This window comes from Eublepharis macularius, chromosome 3, assembly GCF_028583425.1.
Source record: "Eublepharis macularius isolate TG4126 chromosome 3, MPM_Emac_v1.0, whole genome shotgun sequence".
NCBI classification, from domain to species: Eukaryota; Metazoa; Chordata; class Lepidosauria; order Squamata; family Eublepharidae; genus Eublepharis; species Eublepharis macularius.
The window spans coordinates 48281794-48298512 of NC_072792.1; the positions used below are offsets into that span (position 1 = coordinate 48281794).

General features: G+C 43.0%; 1 protein-coding gene across 3 annotated transcripts in view; it reads right to left on the reverse strand.

Moving 5' to 3' along the window:
• Positions 1 to 339: 339 nt before the first annotated feature.
• CCDC138 (coiled-coil domain containing 138) overlaps positions 340 to 16719 on the reverse strand; it is a 61510-nt gene continuing 45130 nt past the window's right edge. For all 3 annotated transcript variants that reach the window (XM_054974907.1, XM_054974906.1, XM_054974908.1), the window contains exons 14-15: positions 4112 to 4250; positions 340 to 1868 (exon numbers count right to left, since the gene is read on the reverse strand). In XM_054974907.1, coding sequence (XP_054830882.1) covers positions 1697 to 1868; positions 4112 to 4250 — 311 coding nt within the window. In that variant the 3' untranslated portion in view covers positions 340 to 1696. The remainder of the gene's footprint in view (positions 1869 to 4111; positions 4251 to 16719) is intronic.

Below are 16719 nucleotides of genomic sequence, written 5' to 3' on the forward strand. Positions count from 1 at the left end.
CTAAGAGTTGATCTAATTATGTCAATATGGGGGGGGGGGAATCACCCCAAAAACTTTTGTTTTGAGATTCTCTCATTTATCAGCTTCCAGGAAGGACTGGGCTAAGCTTAGTCATATGGCTTATTGCATTTTAAATGTTTAATAAATTGGTAATAACTGTTTATAATAAGCAACAAATACTATTTAGTGGGAGTCACTGGGTTACCAAAACCGTGCATACTAATTCCTTATGTGAAAAAGTTACACACAGAAGGGGCTGTGAATCCAGCAAAAATAATGGCTTTTTAAAGATTCACTTAATACAGAAAAACACTGGGAGAAAACGCAAGGAATTTTATTAACAATGTAATTAATTTCATTTTAATTTTACACTGAAATGTTTAGGAAACAGATGGACACTTCCTGGGCAAGGCATGTATGTGCCAGATGTCGTAGTGTAGGAGGATCCAGCTCTCCGGGCTAAAGATTGTTGTCATCCCAGTCCTATTTGAACCACTTGCATGTTCTAATGCATTCAACATGAGAACCGAGACATTCTATAAATCACCATGAAACCATAAAGCACAGTGATAGCTAGCATATACACTTAAAAAGGAGAAAACAGCAACTCTGGTGAACGTTACAGTACCCAGAAATTACAGACGGCAAATCACCAACAATTGTTCTCGTTTGGCATCAATAATCAGGATTATTTCTAAAAGACATTAATAAATATTTAAAATGTTCTGTATAAACATTAATATAAGTGAAATCTCATTTATAAAACTTTGAGTATATTATTCCCAAATGTCAAATGAACTGGTGGTTTAAACCCTCGTAGTCTGAACTGCAGAAATCAGGCTTCCAACTATACATCCCTTACTACTGCAGTAGCCAACTAGAAACCCATGCCCAGGATTTTTGTGCCCTTTCCCTCATTTGAAAAAAATATCAGGAAAACGATGGTGCCTTTTTAGCATCTGGTTTCCCTCTAGCTTGCCAACAGTCCATCCTGTCATCCAATAGAGGGCCATTAACTCTGGAATGTCTGAGAAGAGAAGCAGATGCTGTTAAACTGCAAGGGAAGCTGTAGAGCAAAGCCAACCAGACAAAATGCAGAAGGTGCTGGTTGCCCTCCTAGCTGCACTTTATAGAGCTCTAAATTAGAAGGTACTTCTGCATTACTGATTACTTTTTTGGGTTCTTCAGCAGGGATATAGGTATGGGTCTTCAGTAGAGGTTGGGGTGGAGGAACTCTTCCAGTCAACATGTGCATGTTATGAGAGACACAATCATGCACAGCGGGCTCAAAAATCTCACAATGCTTGCCATACTGAATCAGAAATTCCTTACATAAAAGGGAATTGCACTCTCCTGCACTCAGGATTGCAAGTAAAGTTCCAGGTCAGATTTGGAAGCACTGATCCAACTTTTATGAGTGAAGAATGAATTTTGTTGCCCAATTACAATCTGTACAGTAGCTGCAGATAGCAACCTCTGCATAATGCTGAATGCATATTTATCTGCATCAAGACCACAGTATAATTACATAATGTTCACAAAAGATAAAAAGACCATTATTCAGTTTAATAAAAAATGGCAAAGTATCCCATATCAAAACGTCTATGGGAGCACTCAATGTAACCATTTTTTTCATATCATCAATTCATGTAGTACGAGCAACCTGCAGAAAAAAACTTAAATAAAACACAGCTTGTTACTGACTTGTGTTTAGACTGTTTGCAAGAGGATTGCCTTTTATCAAGCCCAAATTAAAGAGAATGGAGTTGAGATTAATACATAAAAAAGCATGCTCAGGATGTGTTGTCCTCTGTAGTTCTTGAATCATCAGGTGAATAGTAAACAGTTCAAACATCTTCTTATTACTCCTGTAATAAAGTAAGAACATCATTTTCAGTATGGTGAAGGCATAGCAAGAATGTCAGTTACATGGGACACAATTCTGGAGAGGTGAACAACTGTTTGAAGTGAAAATATTTGCTATCCTTTTTATTCATGTAAAATGTATGGCTCTATTTGTCTTATGTTATTCAGGTTTGGAATATAAATGAATTGATGGACAACAAAAAATTATCATTGCCTACAGTGGAGGAATGTGGATGAAGGTGCTAGAATTTGCAACGATGGCAAAACTTTCTTCATTGATCAGAGAAAAGACAAAAAGTTTGTTTATTGTTGACTGGAAACCCTTATAGACTTTTTGTAAGAAATAGATGATTTGATGATCTGTGAGTTTGTGGAATAAGGAAATTGGACATCAGAAAAAAAGAGAGCTTTTCTTTGTAACAGAGTAAGAGAAAATTTGGTAAATAAAGGTGGCTTTGAGACATAATTTGATGACATTTGATTTATTACTATTTACTATCATAGCAGAGGCAGTGGAAAGAAAGACTGAAATACCAGATACCATCAAAAAGAAGAACAAAGGTCCTTAAGTACGGAATGATGCACATTTGGCAGAAGGCTAGTGTTACAAACCCTTGTCTCAGGCTTGGGCTGACCTTCCCCTACCCTGAGGTAAAACTTCTTTTCTTTAAGCCTAAGAAGCTGTATGCTGGGCTGGGAAACCTTTAGTAGCATGGTTGATGTAAAGCTTCAACTTTATTTCTTGTCCCACCCTTTAGTAACATATAAGTAGCATGGTTACCCAACCAAGTCCAAGGAGGGAAAAGATCAGGGGTTTGCGCTTCCCATAAACAGAAACTGGCACAGAAGGCTTGGGAAGATTCAAAATGTAACAGGAGGTTTATTTACAAGTAGGTGACATAATAAGGCAGGTAGGCAGGCGTTTGAACTGAAGTAACAAAGGTTTTAGTACAGAAACTTCACTGGTGTGAGGCACAAAACGCTTGATATGATTCTAAGTTGCTGGCTTCTTTGAGAGATGTTGATGTTATTAGTCTTAAAGATGTTAAAGTGAGTTCTTTCAGAGGTTGGCACTGCGTCACAAATGCTCCACTTTAACACACAGGCACAGCACGACTTCCCCTCCTCTCCAGACCTTAGGGTACTCCACTGAGTCAAACCCTTAGAAGATACTGGGCAGGCGTTATAGTTATGAGCTATAACCCTGTTCCTGGTGCCGAAGGGGAGACTCCTTTCTACCTACTTCCTTGGCCCACTATAATTCCCAGATCTCTTGAGTCTATGCAGGAGTTAGTGCTGTCTTTCCCACTTTAGTCCAAGGACTAAAAGTGCTTCAGGAAAGTACTGATTTCACTTTTAAGGGAACTCCTTCCCTTCCTTCCTCACACAGAGGACTCTCTGGTTGATGCTCTCTGGTCAGAAGCCAGACTCCAACTCCCCTCACTTGTCAGTTTACTCCAACTGTCAGCCCCTCAACATCCCATCCCCAACTGCCATTTCAGGCTAGCCACAAAGGGGAGGGGGGAGAAAAATGCCAATCATCCTCTTTACTGTCCGGCAATCCCAGCTTTTGAAGCTGAGTCCATCACAGCTAGTAAGTCTGATTTTAAACAATAAGATTATTTATTTATTTACCGAAAAAGAAACACTAAAGGCAGCACTATCTACTTAAATTCAACAGAAGTACTTAGGGTTTAACTGAAACTTTCAGGAAAACTTACTCCTTTGTCTAATACTGGCTTGAATTCTGCGCAATCTGTTCATGAATTTGACCTTACAGAACAGGACCTTCCTTCTTCAGCCCACTGAGCCCCCCCTCATTGTGTTCCCAGGAAATCCTTAGTAACGGTGCAGAGGGCAACGTAGGGGCCTGCAGTGGGAGGAGAACTGGCAGAAATCACAGCCCCTGCTTCCAAAGACCGAAATGCCCTTCAGAACTGGTTGGATATAAGCCATATCATCCATACTCTGCCTGGAATACAAACTAACTTGAGATTCTCCACTCACAAGGGACTGCACTTCTGCATACTGGGGAGAGAGGGTGGTTGCTGGTTCGTCCCAGCTGCATTTCCTTATGCCATTACATGTTGCAACAGAGGGCCCTGCCTGCCAGTGCCTTCCATGGATTTTTCCACCACACCTCTTTTTCTACACATTGACTTGAAATATAAAAGAATGACAGGGGAACAGCTTTGTACATTAAGGGATAAGCCTACAGTGTTTTTTCGACAAATATAAGACTTACTTAATTTTTGAGAGCTTTTGCAGTAGAATGCTGAGTTTTTCCAGAACTGGTATATCTAATTTAGAGTTTCGAAGTAGCACTGAACAAGTACGGAAGAAGGACTCATTGCTGCAAGCTTCTAGGAACTGGTGCAGAAACCCTGTAAAATGAAGTGACGAGTTATTATAATTAATAAATGTGATTAAATGATATATTAAAATTAAATGTAAAGTATGCCGTACACAAATGACGGAATTGCATAACCAATAACCTCAACTACGTCAACCTAACATTCTGGAGTCCAGCTTCAGCAGCATCCGTATCACTAATGATGCACTGCTTACAAACAAGAATGCTATCATTGTTTCATTCTTGCTTTATAATCAAAAGCAGCCAAACCTTGCATAGGCCAAACAACCAGGATAGTATTTCCCGAAGTCTCCCACCTGGCTTGAAATCACCTTAGAAAAGCAGATTTAGTCTTGTCTCCGGTCTCAGCTGGCAAGCAGCAGCCTTCCCATAAAGGAGGGTTCTCCAAGCGACTGAGGTAGAACCTATGGCCAATCGCATCTCTATCCTGTCTGTTCTACAAAACTGGGCCAGGTTAGGTCTTGTTAGCGTTCTAGGGGAGCCTGCCAGGGCATATTCATTGTCATAATATGCAGGCGCCCAAGGTTCTGAATACTGGCAGTCCTTCATACCACTGCAAAAATTATCCAAAGCATCTCTAAGTTGTAGCTTGTCAGTTTTTTGGTCCTCTGAGTGTGGTTTCAAAATCTGGTCAGATGATACCCTGCCTGTTCCATTGCACCTTCCCCTTATCAGGGATTAGTTACCTAGGTATCCACTTTTCACTCTCAACCTGAACTTCCCTAACTTCTGCTTCAGAAGTTTGCTTTCAGTGTGGGATTTGGATCTTACAGTCAAATTTAAGTTTCAGGAAGTAGCGTTCTATTGAGGATATAACATCGGGGAATAAAACTGTAATCCCATGCAATGAGGTTATGTTTAACTATCTCCAGTTGCAAGGGAGGATTCTCCCTTAGTTTCAATAAAAGAGCCTAGATAAGCATAGGGGTGCCAATGAATTAATCACCCAGGGTCAGTGCTTTTCTCCACAGAGGGGCTAGGAACTGGATGAGTATCTCTCTCTCTAGGAGGCCATTAAATTTTCTAAGGGATGCTCCATTCAATTTTCCACTATGCCTTTAGCTACCAATCAAGACTCAGCATATAGTGCCAAGTGTCCCCTTTCCAGACACTCTTTCATCCCTTGGCTCCAAGACCATAGCAAGGGCTCATCATTAATTATTTCCTGGGGTCAGGGAATGTTCTGTCCACAGAAGTCCTGAATTTAATCATCACCCCTTCTTAAAAGTCTCTATATCGTAACAATACAGTTGGACTAGAATAATACTCTACTGTTATATCCCAATGCTTTACCTTTCCAATCGGAAAGAGAGATCAGTTCCACTCTCTGTTACAATCTGGAGTTTGTCTAGAGTAAGCATGGTAAGGTCTGGATACGAAAGTGGAAATTCTTGAAAGGGAGAAGATGGGGTGTGTGTGTGTCATACCCAGCTCTAGAAAACCAAAAGGGTCTTTCACACTGAAGAAAATACTCAGGGTTCTTCACTGAAAAACACACTCATTCCTCTGTTTAGAGGCACTGAAGACAGTACTATAGACACATCATTGACCGCCCATCTATGCCACTATTATATGTGGTAAACCCAGTTTTCAAGTTAAATTTAAAAAATCAAATGAGAAAGATACAAGGCCTTTCTCCTCTTTTGTGAATGCTTGTCATTAGAAACATGTTCTGCTACTATCTTAATTTGTTCAAGCCCACTTGCTTATGCTTTCTTATTCCTTGAGTTTTGGTTGTGCTCTGCATTTTGCACTTGAATTTGAGTAAGATTTTACAGGAGGAGAGGGAGAAAGAGAGGGAGTCAATGGACCCCCCCCCCCCGCTTGTATGGCTCAAAGTGTTGGGGCTGCAAAGACTGAGACCTTGCTAGGTACGCATCTCATTCCATTAGCATTAGGCTTGTGCATTAGGTTATTTACAAATCAAGTATTTCTAAAAGCTATTTTTGCTGAAGTGCTAAACTGAAAGTGATTTTTTCAAAAGTAATGATATTTAGTGATTGTCAGATACATCTGTCATTGTGGCATTTGGCTTACAGGTGATGGAGGTCAGAGGGCTGGGGGGGGGGACAAGAGAACATGTCACAGATAATGTAGTCAACAGGGCCATTTCCCAGTTAGCAGAGTTACAAAGTTCTGGCCCTGAGAATAACTGCACTGATCGGTCTGTCTTTACAATGTATTTACACCAGCAGCAACTGGGCAGGTAAAGAGCATGGGGTTAAGGGTTACAAAGCATGTATGCTGATCAGCTGTTTGAAATTGCAGTCCCAACAACTACTTTTAACAAAATGTCAATAAATGGAAATACAGAACCACACAAAATACACAGTTTCACTAATAAATGAACTAGTAGTCACTATGGGAAAGGAAGAAAAACTCATACGTTATACAGTAGAAAGAAGGGTTAGGTGGTTATTCTGCCATCTGTAACCTCACCTAATTCCTTTGCGCCCAGTACAGAGATGCTATGCTCCTGCTAAACATGGTGCCCAATGACTATTTCTTATTTCTATATTACTTGTGCCCATTCTTCCACACTGCCTGATTTTCTGGGTTGTCAAACACGTCCCTCCACACATAAAATGAATACCCCTTTTCTTATTTGTCAGATATTTAAATCTTGAGCATCAGAGCACAATCTAACAGAAGCTTTTCTCAGATGAATTGAGAGAAAGGTGAGATTTGCTTGCACTGAAATCAATGGAAAATAAAATCATGCAATAATATACATAAATTAAGTGTTCTGAAAGGAAAAAAAATTGCACACCTCTAATTGGCAGCAGACCCAACTTCTAAGTTACATTTCAATGCAGCTACCAGGATCTCAAAGAAACATCAAAAGAAACATTTGACGGTGTGTAATAAGAATTCATGCATGTAGGAATTAGGACTCTCAACTACTTTGTCTGTCTAGCGGGTAAGGAAGCAACAGTCTACTGAATGCCTTCACAAAAATTCTGGGTTTCTAGGTGGTCTTATTCTTTAATTATCCCAATTCCTGCTTCAGGTATCCCATCCCCCAAAGTAAAACATAGATCTGGTTTCTATTTTGATCACAAAATTCTGAATACAGAAGTTAAAGGGAAAAGTGTTGCTAATTTGCAAGCTCCCACCATATCCTGTCATTTTCCTACAATGCCAGGTAGACTAAAGCCATTTTTCTGTATATACTGTGGGATACAACATTCAGTGCTTCGCAACCAGAAGTGCAAACAACATACATTATTTGCTAAAAAAAGAAGAAGAGAGATTTAAAAGCATTTTGAAATTACATACTTCAAAATTAGAAGAAAATCTGGATATTGGGATAACACCTATTCTCATACCGTTAGCATTAACTGAAGGTTTTGTTTCAAAGATTATTACTGTATATTCAGAAGCTACAAAACAAACTGGAATTTGAAAGCTCACCCTCCATGATATTTAAGGATTTTTTAAAAAAAAAACTTTCCAAACATCCAAACCACATAATAGAGTCTGCACATTGCCTTGGACGGAATTGACATGAAATAAAAAGGACACCAAAATTATATAAAATGTATTTGAATGTCTTTGTCCTTCAAGGCAGTGGTTTTCAGCCTAATGCCCATCTTTTGTCTCCATCTCACTGCTCCTCTCAGTATGCAGGCAAAGAGAAGAAGGGGGTATAACACCAAACTTTCTGCCTGTGACTAGAAAGCAAGAGGCTACAAACTATAACTCCATATGAAAGGCTCTTTTATTTTACAGTCCCAACAGCATAAAGAGGAAGTTGTCTAGTATATATGCTGAAGTTGTCTAGTATATATGCTGAAGCTTTAATAGGGGGAGGAATCACCATCTAGAAATTTCATAGCTTTTCCTTAACAGTGGAAGAAATTGTTTGAAAGGGCTGTTTGGTCTAAACAGAAGACCAGATTTCAGACTGGAGAATAGTACCAGTATCTACTTTTAAAGCCAGGTGTAAGGCATTTATACTATCACAGGAGAAACAGATTAAATACATCACATATGAGAGAGAGACTGACTAACCTTTTCAATTTGCTGGAAATTGCATAAATTAATGCTTCAAAGTCATCTAGTGGCCTTGGAACCTGCTGGGTAACTACCGGGTTTGAAAGGAAGTGGCTAACTAGGTGAATCTGGAACCAGTCAGTTTTTACATTGTGGAGTTTAGTCACAATAAGCTCCCCTGTTATTAGCTGGTCTTTGATAAAAAAAAATAGACCACCTTGTCTCCCAATGTCTGAATTGCTGGTACTTATAAAACAAGGGGTGGTCTAAGTGGGTGGTCTAAGAAGAGGATTAAAGGGGGCAGTGCAGGAACCAATTTGTTCATCTGTGCTTTCCAAACCTATAGCATTTCTTTCATAAAGGGGCAGTGGATCAGATGGAAGTGTTTTTTTGGAGTGATTTGTAACAGGAAGGTATAACCCTTACTGGAGAGTTATACAAACCAACTGATAACTGGTATTTTGCATTATATGTATACATTGTTCCAGCTGATAGACTTCATAATAATATGTAAAACTGGGTATACTTGCTCCTTCTTGGTTGGGATTTCCATACTCCGCATTTTTAATGTGGGAATAACATGCAGGAACAACTGACATGTTAATAGCTGCAACTTTGCTCAGGTATATCAGAAATAAGACTGTTGCTATTGCAGATCATTTCTGTTTTACCAGGACATCAAGGTTAAGCTACTGAAGCATATTCTCAAGATGACATTTTTCCACCATTGACCTCCACTAATCCTTCAAATAAATATGCAGCAGCAGAAGCAAGTAAGCTTGAGGGTTTGGCCCGGGGACAAACATGCCACATGCAGGAAGCAGGTGAAGTGGGGAAATCCCAAATGGTATCCCCCTGAGCAACCTTTACTCAGTATTCAGAGTCACTGTATAAGAAGGTATGAGAAAAGAGGCTGGGCAGACCCATAGTTCCAATGGGTTATGTGACACTATAGGAAACATCAGTCAAGCAAAGTAGCTTTGTTGGGAGTGGATCATTGCTCCAAAGTGGTTGTTTTACTCAAGGCTGCAATAGAAAGGAACAATGTAATTTTAAAAAGATCTCTTTAGAAGTTTAGAGCCACAACAAAATTTATAATTGGAGAGATGTCAACTTTGAAAGAGATGCCAGTAAGAAATAGCTAAAGCTGATTCATAGGATCTATCTGAACTCTGCTCAGAAGATAGTCTAAGCCATCAGCCCATCCCCTAGCCTTCATGAACAAGCATTACCCAAATCTGTTGCTCAAATAATTCAATTGTCCCACCCAGACCCATCACACATTCTCATTACTTCATTTAGTACCTTCTTTCTGCCCGCATCTTGTACAAGGAAAACTTTGAATCTGTTACTGGGAGCCAGGATTCTGACCTCCCCTCCCAAGAAAAAGAATACTAATAGAAAGGATACTAAGAGTTCTCCAGTCAAAGAGCACCCTAAATTCCCTACTAACAGGCAGAATTCTGAAATTTGACACTATGACAGAGAGGATCGAAATGTTCCACCAACAGAATCTGGACCTACAAAAGTCCTTACAGATAAATAGACTGTATTTACATACATCTGGCTAGGAATGTGCACATTCCTGCTTATACAAAAGCAGGAAGTGTAACAGATGCCAGAAGCCTGAATATTAACAGCAACCATCCTATCCTGTGAATGAATGATTGGGCGATGAACAAAGACTGTAACTGTAGCCTCCTTGTATGTAACCTTGCTAATGGGACTACAGCTGTAGTAGATGCCATGAGGTCTAGGAGCATTTGTATGTTCAGAGCTGAATGGAATCTACAAAAAGTGAAGCATCTGACCGTGGACTTTATTCTTTCTACCCTCTCCAATGGGAGAAATGCCCTATTCAGTAATCCACTGAGAACTGCTTCTATAAATTGCACCATCCTTGACAGGTTCAGATTGGATTTTTTGAAGTTTATGGCAAGTCCTAGAATCTGGCATGTTTCTATAACCAAGGACAGATAGTCGTTGCAATGTATCACTGGAATATGCTGAAATAAGCCAACCATCCAAATAAGGATATATGGAACATCCTTGAGTTCTAAGGTAAGCTACCACTATTGCCATGCATTTTGCGAAAACTCTAGGGGCTGTATATGGGAGAACTTGGTACGGATAATGTTACCATCAAATGTGAACCTCAAAAACTTCCTACGGGAGGAGTGGATATATGGAAATAAGTGTCTTTCATGTCCATCATCATGAACCATGAATTAAAGGCGACCAGTTGTAGAGTGTCACCTTTCTAAATTTTCATACTCCCACCGATTTATTCAGTTCCCTCAAGTCAAGTATGGGTCTAAACCAACCATCTTTTTTCTATACTGAGAAAAATCTAGAGTAAAATCCCCATTGGGATTCCAATGTGGGAACCTGTTTTATCTTCCCTTTCTGCAATAATGCTGTCAATTCTTTTGCTAGATCAGATGATGAGTCTTGTTTTCGTTTATTAGGAAGACTCAGACTCAGTAAATGGTCAAATTCCATTTTATAACCAAACCGAACAATACTTAGAACCCACATATCAGAGGTGATTAGTTTCCAGGCTGAAAAATACTGGGAAAGCCTATCAGCAAATACTATGGAATATTCTGGTTCTAGTCAGAATTGCTTTGCCTGTGGAGCCAGATCCTTGCCAGCGGAAGGATTATGGCCCTGCCCTGCCTCCGCTTTTGTGATGACTTCCTCCTCTGGCAATGCCCCTGGATAGTAGGGGTTGAATGATTTTGAGGATACTGGTATGGTTGGTATCTAAAATATCCACTCCTACAGAGGTCTCTGACCAGACCGCTCTTTTGGAGGTGATACGCCATACCACCTTGCAGTTTGTCCGTCTTTTCTGTGACAGATACTCATCTCTCTTGCTAGAAAACAGTGTTTGACCTTCAAAAGGCAACTCTATTGTGCATCTCCAGAGGCAAAGCGGTTGAACGGAGCTAGGCATATCTCCTGAGTACCACTGCCAACGCAGTGGTACTCACATTTCTGTCCACATTAATCTATTGTTTTGACAACTTCAGGGCCTCCTGAATAACTTTCACCAGTGCAGGCGATCATTGAAAGCTGCCATCTTGTTCCACAAGAAAATTTAGTAGGCTCCCATTATTGTGAAGTAATTTGCAGTTTTCACACTGAGAGCTGAAGAGGTGTAGATCTTTCTTCCCAACCCATCCAGCTTCTTCCTCTCTCTGTTGAGAGCACATTATTGAGAGCACATCTTAAAAAGGGCTTCATCTGCCACTGTTAAAGAAACAGTGTCTCTGATGATCCAATTCTTTCTGATAAAGATGATCTGACACTAAGAGGAGAGAGCCTACTCTGAGATGAGAAGACCAGAGAGCATGCTGCAAAAGAACGTCTCTGGCTGGCGGCGAAAGAGGAAATGTGGGTAGGGGCACCGTCTCCGCCAGAGTGCAGGCTGCTTTCAGCAGGAAGAGCCCACACATGCAGTCTGGGAGGACAGGCTCCCCCTAATGGTTTTTAAAGCTACAGAAACCTCACCAATTGGCAGGCATGTGCACGCACAGTCCCATGTGTGCCTGCACAGAAGACTGACAACGAATTAAGTAGACAGAAATCATTTCCAGCAATTGGGCCACTTAATCAGGGATCTCTCCTTTACTATAAGGATCAATGAAATTCTGCCAGTAACAGCAACTGAAAAGAATACGGGGTTTACATACCTGTAACTGTTGTTCATTGAGTTCTTCTGTGCAGACACACATGGGGACTGCGCAAGCGCAGGCCTGCCGACGGAGGAATCCGATAGCTTTCAAAGAGCTCCGCTAGGGGTCGCCACCGGCCAGTCATGTAGCCCAACCGCCTGTCCCGCCTAAATGGGGCACATGACCTGGGTGGGGCGACCCCCTCTCCCTCAGTTCTCCTGAGCCGCCGTGAACCCCACCATTCCACATCTGAGAGTTCACAGCGGGGCAGGAGGGAGGGATGTGTGTCTGCACAGAAGAACTCAATGAACAACAGTTACAGGTATGTAAACCCCGTATTCATTTTAGTTCTTCTGTGCATCCCCACATGGGGAGAGTACCAAGCTCCAGACACAATAAAAGGAGACGGGTGAGAACTCTGCAGAAGAAGTACAACGTTTATTATAAATAAAAACCAAACGTGAAAGTCAGACTAAAATGACATCTTATAAGAACACACAATACAACAGTAATCACCCAAAAAGCTCCTCCTTGTTTTATCATCATTATTGCATTACACAAACAAAGAATGCAGAACTGCCTTGGCCACTGCCACATCCTGAGAAGTGTTGACGTCAATTGCATAATGTTTAATAAAAGTGTCAGATGAAGACCAAGTTGCAGCTTTACATATATGCACTAAAGGGACCCCCTTCAGAAACGCAGCAGATGAAGCTTGGGACCTTGTGGAGTGCGCCCGAACTTGCAAGGGGCAAGGTACCTTGGCCTGACTATATGCCTTCTGTATGGCAGAAACGATCCACCTAGAGATGGTTTGGGAAGAAGCTCTCTTACCCTTATTGCCACCTGCAAAACAAATGAACAGGTGCTCGTTGCTTCTAAAGGACCTAGTCCTATCTAGATAGAAAGACAGGGCTCGCTTCAAATCCAAGGAATGCAAGGCCCGTTCCCCACCCGACTGAGGGTTTGGGAAAAAAATGGGCAAGGTAATGTCTTGTACCATATGGAAAGATGACACCACCTTAGGCAAAAATTTAATACATGGCCTCAAAACCACCCTATTTGGGTGGAACTGCAAGAAGGGTGGGTCAATTCTTAGCGCAGACAACTCGCTTACCCTTCTTGCAGATGTAACAGCAACGAGAAAACAAACTTTCCAAGATAGAAGTTTCAGAGAGCATGTCGCCAAAGGCTCAAATGGTGGCAACATTAATTGCGACAGCACGAGGGACAAGGACCACTGCGGGACAGGGTGCAACAGTGGAGGATATAAATTCATAATCCCTTTCAGAAACCTCTGAGAGAGCTTGTGTGAGAACACTGAGGTTCCCCCAACCTGTTGATGAAAAGCCGAAATGGCAGCCAAATGCACCTTGAGAGAGGACGTAGCCAGCCCTTGTGTTCTTAGGTAACATAAATAATCCAGGACAGCGTAGAGGGGGCAGGAGTCAGGTAAGTACCCCTTAGTTTGAACCCACTGGGAAAAACGTGCCCACTTAGCCTTGTAAGAGAGCCTAGTGGACAGTCTCCTAGCATTAAGCAAAACTGACCTAACCTCTTCAGAAAAATTATCTATTGAGGGTATATTCTCCAAGCCGTCAAACGTAGCCTCTCGGGGTCGTGATGGAATAGAGTCCCCCATGTCAGGATATCTGGGGCCAAGGGAAGGGACATGAACATCCGTCTGGACCGCTCTAGAAGTTTTGCCCACCAAAACTGCCTTGGCCAATACGGGGTGACTAGAATACAATCTGTGTTGTCCTGCTGAACTTTGCAGAGCACCTTGGCAATGAGGGGAATTGGCGGGAACATGTAGTAGAGGCGACCTGTCCAAACTAACTGGAAGGCGTCCCCCATAGAGCGGGGGTTGCTCCCTGCAAGGGAACAGAAAAACAGGGCTTTTGCATTTTCCTTTGTGGCAAACAAATCCATATCTGGAAAGACCCACAGCAGAAACACAGGCTCGAGGTACACCATATTCAGCGACCACTCGTGATTGGAGAGCACCATTCTGCTGAGCACATCCGCCCTAGAGTTGTCGGTTCCTGCTACAAGAATAGCGTGCAGGGTTACACCATTCGCAATTGCCCATTCCAAAAGGGCAGCAGCCTCCCTGCACAGGGTTAAGGATGCAGTTCCGCCTTGTTTGTTTACATAACACATTGCAGTGGTATTGTCTGTACGAATCTGCACACTCTTGTTCCTGACGAGAGCTGTAAAAGAGACAAGAGCGAAGCGAATAGCCCTAAGTTCCAACACATTAATATGAAGTGATTGCTCAGAATGCCCCCAAACCTCAGGAATAGAAAGGGAGCCACAGTAAGCTCCCCAACCATATGTGGAAGCATCCGTAGTAACACTCAGCTCCCAATACTGGGGTCTAAAACTGACGCCACAAGTGAGGTTAGAACCCAAGGTCCACCAAAGCAAGGAACAAAGCACTGACCGAGGGATAGCGAAACGTCGGCTTGGAGAATGTAAAAATGGGTTAAAAAGTCTCACAAACCAATTTTGCAAGCTCCGCATATTAAGGCGGGCAAACGGGACTACTGCTGTGGCAGCAGCCATGTGTCCCAGAAGCTTTTGAATACCCCTGGCAGTCTGATATCTATTCCTAGAGAACAGCGAGACCATGGAGTGAATTTTTCTAACCCTGTCAAGGGGCAAGGTCGCTCTACCCAACATAGAGTCCAGGTCTGCCCCAATATAGGACAACTTTGTACAAGGTACCAGCTTAGACTTGGCGGTATTTATCACTAGGCCCAGTCGCAGACAGACCGTAGTGACCAAGGTGACATCCCTTCTCAGCTTATCTTCCGATGGTGCCGACAAAAGCCAGTCATCCAAATATGGGAAAATAGAGCAACCCAGTGTCCTCAGGTAAGCAACTACACGGGCCATACATTTAGTGAACACCCTAGGGGCGGTAGCCAAACCGAAGGGTAACACAGTGTATTGATACACCCTATCATGGTATTTAAAACACAGGTATTTCCTATGGTCCTTTCTAATTCCCACATGGAAATAAGCATCTTTGAGGTCCAGGACCGCAAACCAGTCCCCCTGGGAGAGAAGAGACAGGACCTCTGAAAGGGTGACCATCTTAAATTTAGAAGATCGGATATAGATTTAAACCCCGCAAATCCAAAATAGGTCGTAGACCACAATCTTTATTTGGTACTAGAAAGAACCTCGAGAAGAAACCATGAAAAACAGGCAAACCAGACATTTCCTCAATTGCCCCTTTATTCATTAGAGATTGAATCTCCATCTCTAATTCAGGCATCGTATTAGTGAACGCCTCTGCAGTTAACATGCATGGAGGCCTGGCCATAAACTCCAACCCATACCCCTGTCCAATGATAGATAACACCCAAGAGTCCGATGTAATCAATTCCCATTCAGGAAGATATGGCATCAGTCTCTCGGTGTAACAGGGATCAGGATTGGGTGGCAGTGCCGGAAGTCAAAACTGCTTCCCGGGGCCTTGGGCATCTCTATTGCGTTGAGCAGGAGGTTGAGGTGTCCTCTGTCGGGAGGATCGCCTCTTGGGCTGGTGAGGTTGGTAGGGTTGGAAGGGCCTTGAGAAAGCATACTGTTGCTGCTGGTAATGGCGGGCAGATCGGTCATAGCGCTGGTACCCATAGTGGTGTTTGGGAAAATACCTCGGTTTGTAAAAGTGTTGATCACTTGGGACAATGCTCAACGACTTCGCAGTCAGGCGATTTTTCCGTTTCTGGGACAACACCTCATCAGTCGCAGCCAAAAATAGGGTAGTCTCCTCAAAGGGCATCTCTTCTACCTTAGCTCTGGTGTCGGGGGGCAAGGCAGTGGACCGGAGCCAAGCGTGTCGTCTCAGCAATATAGCACTCGCCATGCCTTTCGCCGAAGTTTCCGCAGCATGTCTGCCAGCGTTCATCTGCTGTTTGGATACCCGAATAGCTTTGGTCTGCAACAGCGTGAAGAGTGCTCTTTTATCGTCAGGGAGGCCAGTAACATACTCCGATAACTTCTCCCAGAGATACAGTTGGTAGCCTCCCATGACCACCTGGTGATTGCCAATCCGAAGGCCAAGCGCCGAAATGGAATACTGGCGTCTTCCCAGGCCATCCAGCTTCCTGCCCTCCTTGTCAACCGGGGTGGAAAGCGCACCAGGTCGCTGCCGCTGAAACTCCTTGGCCACCAAGGAGGAAGGGACCGGGTGCTTGAACAACGAAGGCCAGGTATCTTGTTTCACCTTATACATCGCTTCAACCCTCTTGGAAGTAGGTGGCATTTCAGCTGGTCTCTCCCACGCCTTTAGGATGACCTCGTCTAAGCCATCAACGATGGGGAACCCAATCGCCGCAGGTGCGTCACTATAGAGCCTTCCAAACAGCTTCCCTCCTCCCTTGGGAACTGAGGAGGAGACATCAATGTCCAATGCCTGCGCCATTCTGGACATTTGCTCAGCGCAAAGCCTCAGATCCTCATAAGGGGACGTAGCCGCAGGTCCCACATTTTCATCAGGCGGTGGATCCGAAGCCTCGGATCCGGCATCCTGAGACGCCTGTTGGGGAACTGCACCCTCCTCTTCGGAGTCGATAAGCTCTGGAACCGGGGAGGGGGGAGGCAGCCACGCCATTCTGGTCGAAGCCGGAGGCCTCAGATCTGGGTAGTTAGGAACAGGCAGGAGCCCTGGACAGCAATAATGACTCGGAGGCGCACAACAAGGCATCGAACGATGGTGGCAAACAGGTTGCCCGATCTGACAGACCACCCAGCTAGAATCGCTTCTTGCAACCGGGGACGGGGAACGGCAAC